Raw genomic sequence first — 12397 nt, 5'->3', positions numbered from 1 at the left:
TATCTTATGGTCACATCAGTACATCCCACCAGATTCAAAACAGCACTGAATTTTGCACAGACTGATGGCTACTTAGCTCAACAGTGAATTCACCACAGATGAGGAAGGATCATTGAAAGCAGGGTAACAGTAAGAAAGGGCATATTTGTTCATGTAAGGATAGAGAAGATTCAGATTTACCTGAAAGAATCTGTAGACGGTGAGACTGCCTCCTCTGCTTTCTGGTGTTTTTCAAGATGCTTCTGAGCCTCTTATTCTCACAAACTGAGGACAAAATTCAAAATAAAGCGAGTTTGTCCAGCGTTTTCCCTACCATCCTCGAGCTGTTTACAAAATAAAGTAGACTACGAATTCGTCAGAACTGCAAATCCTCCGGCAGGAGATCGTTCAAGAGTGAAGATGTTTGGTGCGAGCGGCCAGTTTCGGATCCAAAACCTTGTCCTGATCTCTTCAGATTAAAGAGGCGTCAGTAAAGAGTTTACAGAGAAAGATAAAAACAAGTATCATTCAAGGAGTAAGGATGTAGGGTGCGGTGTGTGCGTCAAATCCGCCGCGAAAAGGTAGACTGTCCTAGAGGTGCATCGCCCAGTTGCGACGCAGGTCAACTGAACTTCTTACAGACTGTGAACAGACAGACAGGGGGAGAGGGGAGGGTGGGGGGCGGTAGGGGGCGGTAGAGAGACTAAAGGAGTGGAAAATATTGAGGAAAAATGCCAGAGATCCAGCTTCCTCCGCCAGCTGTTGACTCTCTCTCTCTCTCTCTGTCTCCCTTTCTCACTAACCCAAGATTCACGAAAGCTTTATTGGCATGGATGGAAAAGCACTGTTGCCAAAGCATAACAATAGATAACTATTTACAATATTTACAAAAGAACAAAAACATGTTGTTTTTCAGTAACAATGGACATGCATGTAAAATCTGGGAGTTGTGGTGAACACTCATTTTTCTCTAAAGTAATGGCTGAGTGTGTGCACTGTGGATCTTATCACAAAGTTTCAGCAGCTCGGTATGTTTTTCTCTGATATGTTCTACTGCTGATACCTGCTGTAGAATAGTATTTACATGTTCTCATGTCTTTGGGCTACCATTCTTTATTATGGCGACCTTTTTGACCTGTAGCTGATGCTCATTGAGTCTTCACATGGTTACTCTGTCTCTCTGTTTGGAGCTTTGCTGACCAGATAATGTGCTATTCTCTATTAAAAAGCCATAGCATTCTAAATCATTAATGAATTTCATTTCAATTTCCCAATTGTCAATTTAAGTAGCTTTGTTCTTTTTGTCTATAGATGCCAAGTGAGTTAGTGTCAACGTAGTGATAAAAAAAAAAAACACTTTTTTTTTTTTGATGACACCTACCCTGCTGCAGCACTTTCTGACGAAATGAAGACATAAGCAATCTTCTCTCTGATGGTCTCGTCTGATTGCATTGGTCATATAATGAGGCATAAGTTCCTAATGTCTATCAGTTTAACATCCAGCTCATCACAGGGGGAAAAGTGTGTCCTTTTCCCTGCAGTGGTTTCATATATTTAAACATTCAAAGTCTTAAAATCATCACAAAATGTGCCATAGTCTAATCATCAAGGAGACTTTGATCAAATCAGAGGAGAAAGACCATAATATTTTCACAAAATGAAGGTACTACAGCAGAGAGTGACTTACAACATTATTGTGTTGATGCTGCCTCCAGCTGCAGATTTTGTGCATGGACTCCCTCTGGTGGTTTCAGGGGGAAACTTGGAGTCTACTCAGTAATGGGAAAGCTTGCAGATACTGATAGTGATACCGTTGATGCGAGAGATGGTTGCATGTGAACTGCTGCTAAACACAACTTTTTCTATAGGTCCATGAGACTTTTATAAAAAGCTGATAGGATATAAATCTTTGATATGATATGAACTATTGCATATTTTGTGATGTACAGGGAAAGAGATGCTCAATGATGTTTTCAGAAAGATTGTTCTTAAAGCCAAACCCGTTTACAAATTGTGTATCGCACTGAGGAAAAAAAAATCGAAGAGTTTATGGACTTAAAGTTGGAAAAAACTGATATTTGAAGTGGTCTGTTAGACTGCTTTTCTCAGGCATTGACTCAATATCGTGTTCAATGTTTGGGATTTTAAGAAAGCTGTATCAAAATATTTGAATTAAAGGGAAACAATTAGGGAAGAAAAGCTAAACAGGTTGAACGAAGAAAAAAAGGAAGGATCCACCTTGAAGAATTGTATCATGGGTTACGTTTTAGTGACATCACAAGGTAGCCTGATAAAAAAAAAAAAAAAAAAAAAAACTGACCCTATTGGCATCTAGATTCATTTTACTGTAACGACTTTTTTTCTCTCATGAAACTTTAGTACGAGATGGCCACTTAATGTCCATTCCCCACTGTACAAATCTTCGAAACAATTGGAAGAGTTATACTGAGTGATCCACCTTTTTTCGTGCGGCGTGTGTTCCCTTCACTGGGCGTACAGCAGGCGTACAGCTCCGTAGCGTAGACTCTGGTGGTCACGTGGTTTTTTCAGCGTGAGGAACAAAACGGGTCGGCCCGCCGCCTCGGACTGTACTATCCCTTAAGGCGTAACCGTTGCTGGAGCTACTACTGCATTTTTCGATCTCATTATTGGAAAAACACTCACACATTCATGGATAGCAGAGGCTACGGTTCAGGTAATTATGGACTGTGTATTATACATTATTTTACGCGTTATGTAACGAACCCATGGTGCAGATACGTTTACTGTCACTGGCTAGCTGCATGCTAACCGTTGGCCCGACCTCCATCTGGGCTTGATGGAACAACAGCGTGTACGTTCTGAACAGAAACGGTTTCAATTAAACGTTTCCCTTTATTGTGTGTTTAATTCGATTATTGCAGGGCATTTGAAACATTTGCTGGTGGTATATCTGTACCGATCAACGGTGAGGTATAAAAAATTAGCCGACTGGGTTAGCCACTTGGTCGTCGTGATGTGCTTCTGTGCTAACGTGTAGAACTGTGTGGCCTTTTGTTGGGATTTCGTAGGCGTGTGAAATGCTTTTTCAAAGGAGCATTCGGTTCTCTTTAAATTGATGCGGGGGTAACTAGGGCACTAAATGACTTACATGAAAACTGCAGCCTCAGTATATTAGGTCCAGAATATTCAAGAAGTTCATTTACGTTCTTTTCTTGATGATCTTACTCACAGTTAACCACGAAGCCACGTATTTTTATTTTTAGCCACTAATGCTAATATTCTATGGATGTAAACTTCGTAAATTGTTTACATAAATGCTTTCTTTCTTTCTTTCTTTCTTTCTTTCTTTCTTTCTTTCTTTCTTTCTTTTCGTAGGTTATTCCAGCTGGGGAGGTGGAGGGTCAGGCAGCAGAGGTGAGTAAAACGAATGAAACAATAGTCCTGTAATAAATGAGGAAAATATGCAACATTGTGTTTAAGTTGTGCAACAAAAATCACCACCAGTGGCTCCAGTTTATCTAAAAGATATCTTAGGCTTTGCTTCTATTCATAAAACTGGTATAATAGCGCAGCCACCATCACCAGGCCTCAGTGCAATAGTGCACCATATAGAATTATGCTGATTCAGAAAGCATAGCTCGATTTCTACCTTGCAACTTTAATTTGACCTATTTCTCTAGAATGTCTACATTTATTTTGTTTGATGAAATGTGCCTTGGTGTCTGATTTTTGTTCCAGTATTTTGAAGTTATTAATAGTACGCTGTGAGACAAAAATAGGCTATAATGTTCTTTGTCCTGATAAAGAGCAGAACTCTCAGGTACCAATGCAGTCACCAGCCAAGGGGTACTTTGCATCTGTTCATGCAAAGGAGTAGTGCTGCACAAATTGTTAAAAGTGGTGGTTGTGATTAAACTGCACAATGTTGTGACTCTGTTCAATAGTAATATGAGCGATTACAATATTTGTAGTCTGGTTGGACAAAAAACTGTCTCCGCTCTGTAAATGTTTAAGAGGAAGATTCTGAGCAAGCTCCTTTAAAGTACCCCATGAAAAACAGAAAATAATAGGACAGGGTTTGACTTTTACTGATAAGAGGTCTATTTGACATTAAACTCCTTGCGCTGTTGGGACATACCACAAAGAGAGAGTGTCCATCAGGGTGCTTGAGTCAAAGAGAAACAGGAACATCTTTATCACATTATTGTATTTGTTTTTATTATAATAATCACGCTGCACATGCAAATGGAGTCGCAACAGCTGATGGGCATATGAGAGGTTGTAACATTCGTTGAAAAAACAGACACATTTAGCAAGTATAAGACTCAAATCACAGTCGTTTGTGCGGTTACATAATAGCACATTCTGAATGAGCAATTTGATAAACCTTGAAGCACAACAAAAGAGGACGTTGGTGTGGGAGTCTTTTGCTGACTGATGTCACATGCTTTGTAAGGCTAAAGATAGCACAGTGTTCAAAATGTATAAAAGCAGATGAACATGCATTATGGCTGATCTAATCCTAATACAGTTCATCAGTATCTACATGCAGCAGTTTTTTGATTGCAGTACCTTTGTACAATAAACAATGGTTGAATACTTACTTACCAGGTTCAGGTGGCTTCGACATGTATGGTGGCGGAGGAGGAGGTGGAGGAGGCTATAAGGACTCCATGTCAGGGCTTGGTGGCTATGGAGGAGGGGGCCACATGAAGAGGGGTCTCTCGGGAGCGTCCCTACTCTCATCCACAGGCACACATGCAGATGCCGTCATTGCAAAGATCAACCAACGCCTGGACATGCTCACTCAGTTGGAGGGGGGTTTGAAAGGGACTCGAGGTGACAGGTAAAACCTCTTTCCTTCTTTTTCCCTTTCCAGCCTTCATCTTGACCAAAAAAAGAAAGGAAACCAACACATCCTTACTAGTCAGGGTATTGCCTCAGTTTACATCAGGTTACAAAATGACCAAGTGTGAATTATGCTTTCCCTGACTTGGGGCTGGAGGACATGCCAAAAATCTGACTTTGGCCCTTTCTTTACTTAGATTGGTCTTGATATGGTGTTTGATGCTGCTGCTGCTGCCTTGTGCAGGACCCTGGTAAAAGGAGACGCCTGTTCGAGCTAGGCAGTTAATTTCTTTACCATTTGCATACAGTTCGTTGTGTCATGTGCTAAAGCAGTCCATCTCATATTATAGACTTTACTCTTCATTCTAAAATAAAGATGACACAATTTAGTAAAATGATAAAATAAAACCATTGTCAAATAGAATTGTTTTGAACAATAATTTATGGGATATCAATTCAATCATCATGTAAGTGGCCATCAAAGTAGAAGCCCAATTACTGGGTATGTACGCCTTTGATGGTTCAGCAAGTTTCCTTTACTTGACCAAATAATCAACAGAAAACAAAACACTGACTTCTTGTAATCAATTTATTGCTAATAAAATAAATAAAATAAAAAAGCAGTCCCTGCTTATCCTCCAGCCCTACTGTGATTGTTGCCTCTTTCGTGAAGCTTGCGCAGAAACTAATCTCAAACAATGATCAAATTAAATTTCCAGACAGACATTTTGGAATATGTGCCTGTAAATTGAATACTTGGAGTAAACACACTCACATACCATGCTAGTGCTTTTGGAAATGTAGATGTTTTACAATGGCCGGGCCAGCCAGGATGTTTTGCCTGCTAAGGTATCGCCTAGTATTGAACACTGAGTCTCAGTAAAGTACCTTTTCCTCACCCCTTGTTTTGAATAGGATTTATGTTTGTTGCTTTTGGGCTGTACTGACTGAGATGTCAGCGTTAGATCTTACGTTGAATTTTACTTGTTAGCCATGTTGTGCTTTGTCTGGTTGGTTGGAAAAAAACGTTGCTTTGATTCCTCAAACACATTCAAAAAAGTGCATGGTGTAAATCTGGAAGAGCAGTTCAAGACCAGAGCTCCCAGGTTGATGCCAGTACTCATAAGCCTTGTCCATCTTTCATAGCCATCTTATAACATTTTCTTTGTGTTGACTTCACCATGATTTACTCTTTTTTTGTCATCGTCAATGTGACCTAACCATGTGTTTTGGCCTTAGGTTGCACAAAGGAGATGATTTTAAAGGCTTTATTACGAAATTTTCGACAAAACAACCCTGTTCATAAAAAAAGTTATGTTTTGTCCCCCGTCCTTGAGTGTTTAGTTAAATCCAGACCACTCCCAGGATGCCTCACTTCCTGCATCTGTCTCACTGTATTGACAGTTAAGTTATGAAGAACAGTGATCTTATAAATCACCACCAGTGGAATGCTAACCTGTGTTGGACCATCAGTTTTTGATCAATTGTGGTTTCTAAAACAAAACTGGGAGTGAAAAAGCATTAAATGGAGAAGCGAGACCATGGAGGAGAAGGAAAAGCAGGTGGAGAAATCCAAACCTGACTGTCCTCCCTGCCTCCCCTGCTCTCTGCTGTTCTCTATCAACCCTCTCCCTCCCTCCTGCAGGTATGACCAGTACGAGTCATTCGACTCGCGCACCTCCGCACCCACCTCCTTTCGAGATCTCTACAGATCTGGTGGCGGCGGTAGCTATGGTTATGGCGATGGCCGTGGGGACAACATGCTGTTGGGACAGCGAGGAGGCTCGGGCTTCGGAGGGGGAATTGGGCTAGGGGGAGGAGGAGGCTTTGACAGCCCCTCCTCTTCCTATGGAGTCGCTAAAATGCGACAGAATATGAGGGACTCCTTCAGCAGTGTCCAGGGAGGTTCTGGAGGAGGTGGATGGGTCGGAGCAGGCCGACGTTCCCCCAGAAGGGGTGGAAGTGCCGGGGGTCGAGGAGCTGGAGGAGGGTTTGGAAACCGCAGGTCTGACCCTACTCCATTAGGCGGAGGCGGGCGGGGAAGTGGTAGTGGTGGCCAGTCCCATCATGGCCACTCTCCAGGAGGTGGTAGAGGCAAGCTCCCATCCCTCCTCTCCAACCGCATGTACCCTGAGAGTGGGGGCTTCCACCAGGGCTCCATTCAAGGCCCTCACGACTTTCCTGGGAGGCATTTTGGAGGGGGCCCACGAGCTGGCCGCCAGCGAGGCCGCAAGAGACCCCTCAACAAAGTAAGTACCCCCAGCCAAATAAGACCTCCTCAGACACCGGGCTATGGTTGTGCCCTTTCTGATTCCCTCCTATTGTATCCACAACCAACTAGCAAGTCAGCGTTAAGTGCTAGAACCTGCTTTCTGCCGCGTTAAGCAGTTTGACACAATGATCCCTGACACACATTTGAAACATCACTTGCCCCTCCAAATCTGCCCAGCCCCTATGAGACTTGGTCCAACATGCATCATGGCCTTCCCATTTTTTTGGTTCAGTAAAGGCAAGTGAGAACTCTTTTGAACAGTTCTTTGACTTGTTTACCTGTGGGGGTGCTAAATGATGTTATTTTGAGGATTTGATTTGGTTCCCTTTTTCTCTCTCGTCTCATCTCTGGGTAGTCTTCTGATAAGGCTAAGACTATTGATAAGGAAATGCCCAGAGAAAAAACTTGTATCGTTTTCTGAAGTACAAGTCAATCACTGTGTTGATATATAATAGTTCAGTTGTCTGTACCTACCATTATAAGTGCATATGGTTTTTTGTGGACTGTAGCAAGTGAAACCACAGAGGGATGTCCAGAAGAAGAGAAAGCAGACACCAACCTCAGGTGATGAGCCCGAGTCAAAGATGAATAGGACGGAAAGTGAAGGGCCTGAAGCCCCCGAAGGTGATATCTATTTACAGTGTCATTTAAAAAAAACAATGCTTATCAAACAACAGTTGTAGATCCTTCATGCCCTGACACTGTTTTGTTTCTATAGAAAAAGTAGAGAAAAATGGTGATGCCAGTGAGCCCAAGGCTGCAGCTGAGGTAAGTGGACCTTTGGGTACTCTGCACCCACAGCTTGGAACCAGTTGCAGAACAACTTAAAACTCAAGGAGCTATTGTCCTTAAACGTTTTAAAATCTCAAATGAAAGACATGCAGGCAGGCTCTAAAAGATGCCAGTGTATTAGCTGGGTGAACGATTGATTTCTAGAACGTGATTTTAATCAGTAATCTTGTGTTTTGTTGGCCATGCTTTGTCACTTTTAGTGTCCTATTTTTAACTGTGTGTTGGCTACTGCCCGTCTTGGCCAGGTCTCCCTTGAAAAAGAGGTTTTAAATCTCAATGGGACCCACCTGGTTAAATAAAGGTTAAAAAAGAAATAAATGAGTTATAATAACACAAGTCTCTTTCTCATAGGAACCTGCTGCGGGAGAGGGAGAAAAAGGTGAGCTTCACCTCGGATTGTTCATTTTCTTTTCTTTCTTTTTTTCCAACAAAACAAAAAAAATGTAAATGGACATAGAGACATGTCTGATCTGGGTTCTTGTGCTTTAGCTCAAGTTAAACAGGAAGAAAAGAAAAGTCCACAGGGAAAACAGCAGTCCACTCCAGGCCAGGAAAAGCACCCTAAAATGAGGAAGAGGAGGGGCTTCCTGGAAAGGTAAGACTCTAAAGCCAGCCACAAACTATACTACTTTAGCTTTTTATTTTTCTTATAGATTTTCGAATTATGGGAAACCGCACAGACATGGGCAGTGATGGATTTGTAAAATGAAAAACTTCAAATAAAAAATTAAATCATTCCATGAGATAGCTAGAGCAGACATTTAACAGGCTTGGGGATGACAATTCTCTAGATCCCACACATCAGAAGTGACTTCATAAGATTAGCACCTCAGAGTGCAATCAACGTCATCAGCCAGTTGTCCTGGCTCCTGTTTTTGGTTTTTCCACTTGATGCTGGGTCAAGCTTGTAAGCATTCAATGCCATGCTGGTGAGATGAAGTATTCAGTTGATGCAACTTCCCAGGTTGCTCTACCTTTTGGTTACTGTGGGTATTCCTTTTGGAGGCAAAAGCATACCAAAGAAGTACCACCCAAGTGAAAAATAAATAAAGTTCAAATAGAATTATAATAAAAAAAAATATATAATGAAATAAAATTTCAAATTCTGTTTTGTTTACTGTTTTTTTGTTATCCCAAATCACTTTTGTTGACAGACCTTGTTTCAATTTTTAGGGTGATGTTTGCATGCTCTGTGTGCAAGTTCCGTTCATTCTACAAGGAAGAAATGGAAACCCATCTTGAGAGTCGTTTCCACAAGGACAGCTTTAAGTTTCTCTCCAGCCAACTGTCCAAGCCCACAACAGACTTTCTCCAGGTAACTGAGCCATCTTTAATGTCTCACGTTAGTGTAATTTAGATGGACTTTCTGTCATTTTGTTTTGAGTCACTTAAATCCCAACCAAAAAATGACTGACAGTCACTTGTAAAGGTTCCTGTAAGCACTGTTAAACTGTCACACATTGTTTTGTCTTGTTTTTGTAGGAGTATTTGTTGAATAAGTTTAAGAAGACAGAGCAGAGGGTAAGCCAGCTGGAAAACCACAGCGCTGCCATCTGCCAGGTCTACAAAGAGCAAGACCTCACAAGAGGTAAATGTAGATGTGTGCTCAAAAACGGGAAAGCAAAGAATTTCAGGGGTTGGTCTTTAAGCACATTTCTCACCTCTTAACAGATCTTGGAATGGAGCATTTTATGAGGAAAGTGGAAGCTGCTCACTGTGCAGCATGTGACCTTTTCATTCCCATGCAGCCTCACCTGATCCAGAAACACATCAAGTCTCCTGACCACAACTACAACAGAAAGGTGTGGTAGATAATGCCAAAAAATGATTGTTGTTCTGCAAAAAGAACAAAAAAAAACTAAATGTAACCCTGCTATTTGCAAGGTGAAACACATAAATTTGGTATGCTTCTCTCTGTGTTTCAAGGGGATGATGGAACAGTCCAAGAGGGCCAGTCTGTCAGTTGCTCGCAGCATCCTCAACCACAAACTCATTGGCAAGAAGCTCGAGAGCTACCTCAAGGTTTGTAAAGTGTTGTCAGTGCATACTCTAAGGCTACTGCATTCTGGCCTTGAACTTGTGACTTAAGAAAATGTACAGCTTTAGACTCATTTCAGCAATGAAGTTTTTCTTTACTACTTCTATGGATGCATGATAACTTTTTTTCTTAAACCTATATCGAGAACTTTCAGCTTGTAAAGGCCTGTATCGATAACTTTTAATCCATCACACACACAAACATATATATTTACCTATGATCCTAAAACCAGTCCTATTAACAAAACCAAAAATAGTAATATAACTGCTGCTACTGTGCACAGTATATATAGTGCTCATATATAATTTGAGTTTTTGTCTTTTTTTTTTTTTTTTTTTTTGTACCTGTGTACTGGTTCTATTCTTCGGTGCTACTATTGCTAGAATCTGAATTTCCTAAGGGAACCGTCTTAAGGGCTTAATGAAGTTTCTCTCCATCTCTCCATCTATCTGAAAGGATTTGTCAAATGGTTCCATCCAAATGAATACCTTTCCACTACATTAAATGAGGTTCAGTTAGAAATAAAAGACACAAACACACACACACACAGGGGAAAAAGCTATGAGCTTTACTGCTTTAAAAGATAGCACGTGCTCTGACCTGACACAGTATTCTTAAAAATTCTTAAATTACCTCAGCTCATAGGTCATTTCTGACAACTTTCTTGAATTTTTTCAAGTCCTGGTGGCTTCTTTGTGGTTGGCTTTATCTTACTTGCGTCTTTAGCTGCCCCAGCATTTAAATATGCTTCCAAAACTCTGTTGAAGCAACGGTTACATCTAAGGTGGCTGATTTGGTTTGAGGTATTGAAGCTGCCCCCTCTTCCTCCTCATGGGACTTTCTTGGAATAACTGTCTTCTTTGGAAACTTTAAAGAAGTCGGACACAGTCCACTCCATGTTTTCTGTTTTGAAGCATAAGCATGCTGTGATGTGTGCACGTTGTGTGGAAATTCACTGTTCCCACGTTTGTGAGCTGTTTCAGCCTTTTTGAATTCATATTTCTGTTGTTTATGTGAAATGTAGAAAAATGCCAGACCAATTGGAATGACTTCATAATGTCCTGTTATTGACCCATAATTATTGGTCAGATAGTTATCATGCAACCCCGAACTATTTTAAATTGGAAAAGTTGTCCCAAGTTCATCCATGCTTTAACAACAGGGAAAAGGTACAGCAGTTGTGGTCAATGATTTGTGTATTTCAGATAAAATCCATAGACACCCCCCCCCCCCCTCCCCAAAATAAGTTTGATGTAAAGGTTCTGATAAAGTTTCTTTGTATTATCAGGGTGAAAACCCATTTATCGGTAACCAGGACGACCAAGACCCAGAGGATTCCATGGTGATGGACGTGTCCGAGTTGGAGCTAACCAATGAGACAACGGAGGGCCAGACTGACAAGTCAGCAACAGAGGAGCCGACAGCTGAGGGAGAGGCGAGCCAAGAGGCAGTTGAAGGTGAAGCAGTGGAAGCAGCGAAGGAGGAAAAGATGGAGGAGGAGGAGGAGCTTGTCATGGAGGGAGAGGAGGGACAAGGCAACCACGAAGAGGAGGAGGGTTTTGAAGTTGGGGAAGAGGAAGAGGAGGGGTTTGTGGTTCATGATGAGATTGGTGAAGAGGGACTGCCTGGCGAGGAAGGGGATGAGGAGCAGGAGGAAGATGAAGGAGTGGAGAACGAAGGTGTGGAAGCAGCAGAAGCTGAGGAAGGAGTGGATGGGAACTATGAATGACTTTGTCAGCATGGAGCAGTCAATGACCCTTTTAACCCCTTTTCATTGCTGGATGCATCTTAAAAATCACCTTCCTGCTCCTTCCATCTTCCACTATCTGATAACTTTAAGCTTGTCTTATTTTTATTTCATTTTTAGTTAAATATTTCTTAATTTGGGGAAATACTCTTTCTGTTTTACTATCTTACTGTCTTATTACTGTCTTATCTGCTCACTCTCTGCGGGACTTGTTGGTAGAAACCAGATTTGAGGAAGCCAACCAGTCGTTAACTCAAATTATTTATTTTCTCACTTTGAACACAGTTGGTCAGCAAACAGGTGTATTTCCGCAAACTTTTCTCCTTAAGACTTTTACTTGTGCCTTTTGTTTAAAGTATTCTTGGTTAAGTTTTTGTTGCTTAGAGTTGCCTGACACTTTATAAGTATTGTTAAGTGGAGGGACATTGTGTATGTTTCTTGTTAGTATTAGTATTCTATCGGTGACAAGCATTCATGATGAACTGATGATTTCCCAGCTGTTTGGTACAATTAAGAGCAGGCATGGCATTGATATTATTCTGCAGATGGGAAAAAGACGGTAACTGAGGATGCTGTCTATGAGATAAGTAGGAACTTTTCATAACTCATATCAGTTCTGTAACTATCTTGTTTCCCACTGAGTAGGAAATAAAATTCTTGAATAAATAAATGTTTCATTCTTCCTTAATTCAAATATTGTGTTGGCCTGAAATTCTTAAGGGAAAATATGTCAAATGAA

The 12397-nt window shown here is 41.2% G+C and overlaps 2 protein-coding genes across 2 annotated transcripts in view; one reads left to right on the top strand and one right to left on the bottom strand.

Moving 5' to 3' along the window:
• The window catches only part of LOC141799897 (zinc finger protein GLIS2-like), a 28890-nt gene extending 28285 nt beyond the window's left edge, over nucleotides 1-605 (bottom strand). The window contains exon 1 of the mRNA XM_074682314.1: nucleotides 181-605. The gene's annotated coding sequence lies outside the window, so the exon portion shown is untranslated. The remainder of the gene's footprint in view (nucleotides 1-180) is intronic.
• A 1885-nt stretch (nucleotides 606-2490) lies between these two features.
• akap8l (A kinase (PRKA) anchor protein 8-like) lies at nucleotides 2491-12287 on the top strand. The gene is made up of 13 exons (XM_074697571.1): nucleotides 2491-2674; nucleotides 3337-3375; nucleotides 4573-4807; nucleotides 6455-7058; nucleotides 7591-7705; nucleotides 7800-7849; nucleotides 8225-8252; nucleotides 8363-8468; nucleotides 9047-9188; nucleotides 9356-9461; nucleotides 9545-9675; nucleotides 9800-9895; nucleotides 11200-12287. Exons 1-13 carry the CDS (start codon nucleotides 2650-2652, stop codon nucleotides 11638-11640), a joined length of 2118 nt encoding a protein of 705 aa, XP_074553672.1. The 5' UTR covers nucleotides 2491-2649; the 3' UTR covers nucleotides 11641-12287.
• The last annotated feature ends 110 nt before the right edge of the window (nucleotides 12288-12397 follow it).

The sequence above is a fragment of the Halichoeres trimaculatus genome, unplaced genomic scaffold (assembly GCF_033239565.1).
Source record: "Halichoeres trimaculatus isolate MK-OKI-2021-1 unplaced genomic scaffold, fHalTri1.1 fHalTri1_scaffold_2, whole genome shotgun sequence".
NCBI classification, from domain to species: Eukaryota; Metazoa; Chordata; class Actinopteri; order Labriformes; family Labridae; genus Halichoeres; species Halichoeres trimaculatus.
This window is presented reverse-complemented; position numbering and strand designations above follow the sequence as displayed.

Bases quoted from the DNA above. Each gene is read 5' to 3' on its own strand.
- akap8l (XM_074697571.1), top strand. From the start codon at position 2,650: ATGGATAGCAGAGGCTACGGTTCAG. The intron at 9,189-9,355 runs GTAACTGAGCCA...TTGTTTTTGTAG, and splicing joins CCACAACAGACTTTCTCCAG to GAGTATTTGTTGAATAAGTT. The intron at 9,676-9,799 runs GTGTGGTAGATA...CTGTGTTTCAAG, and splicing joins ACCACAACTACAACAGAAAG to GGGATGATGGAACAGTCCAA.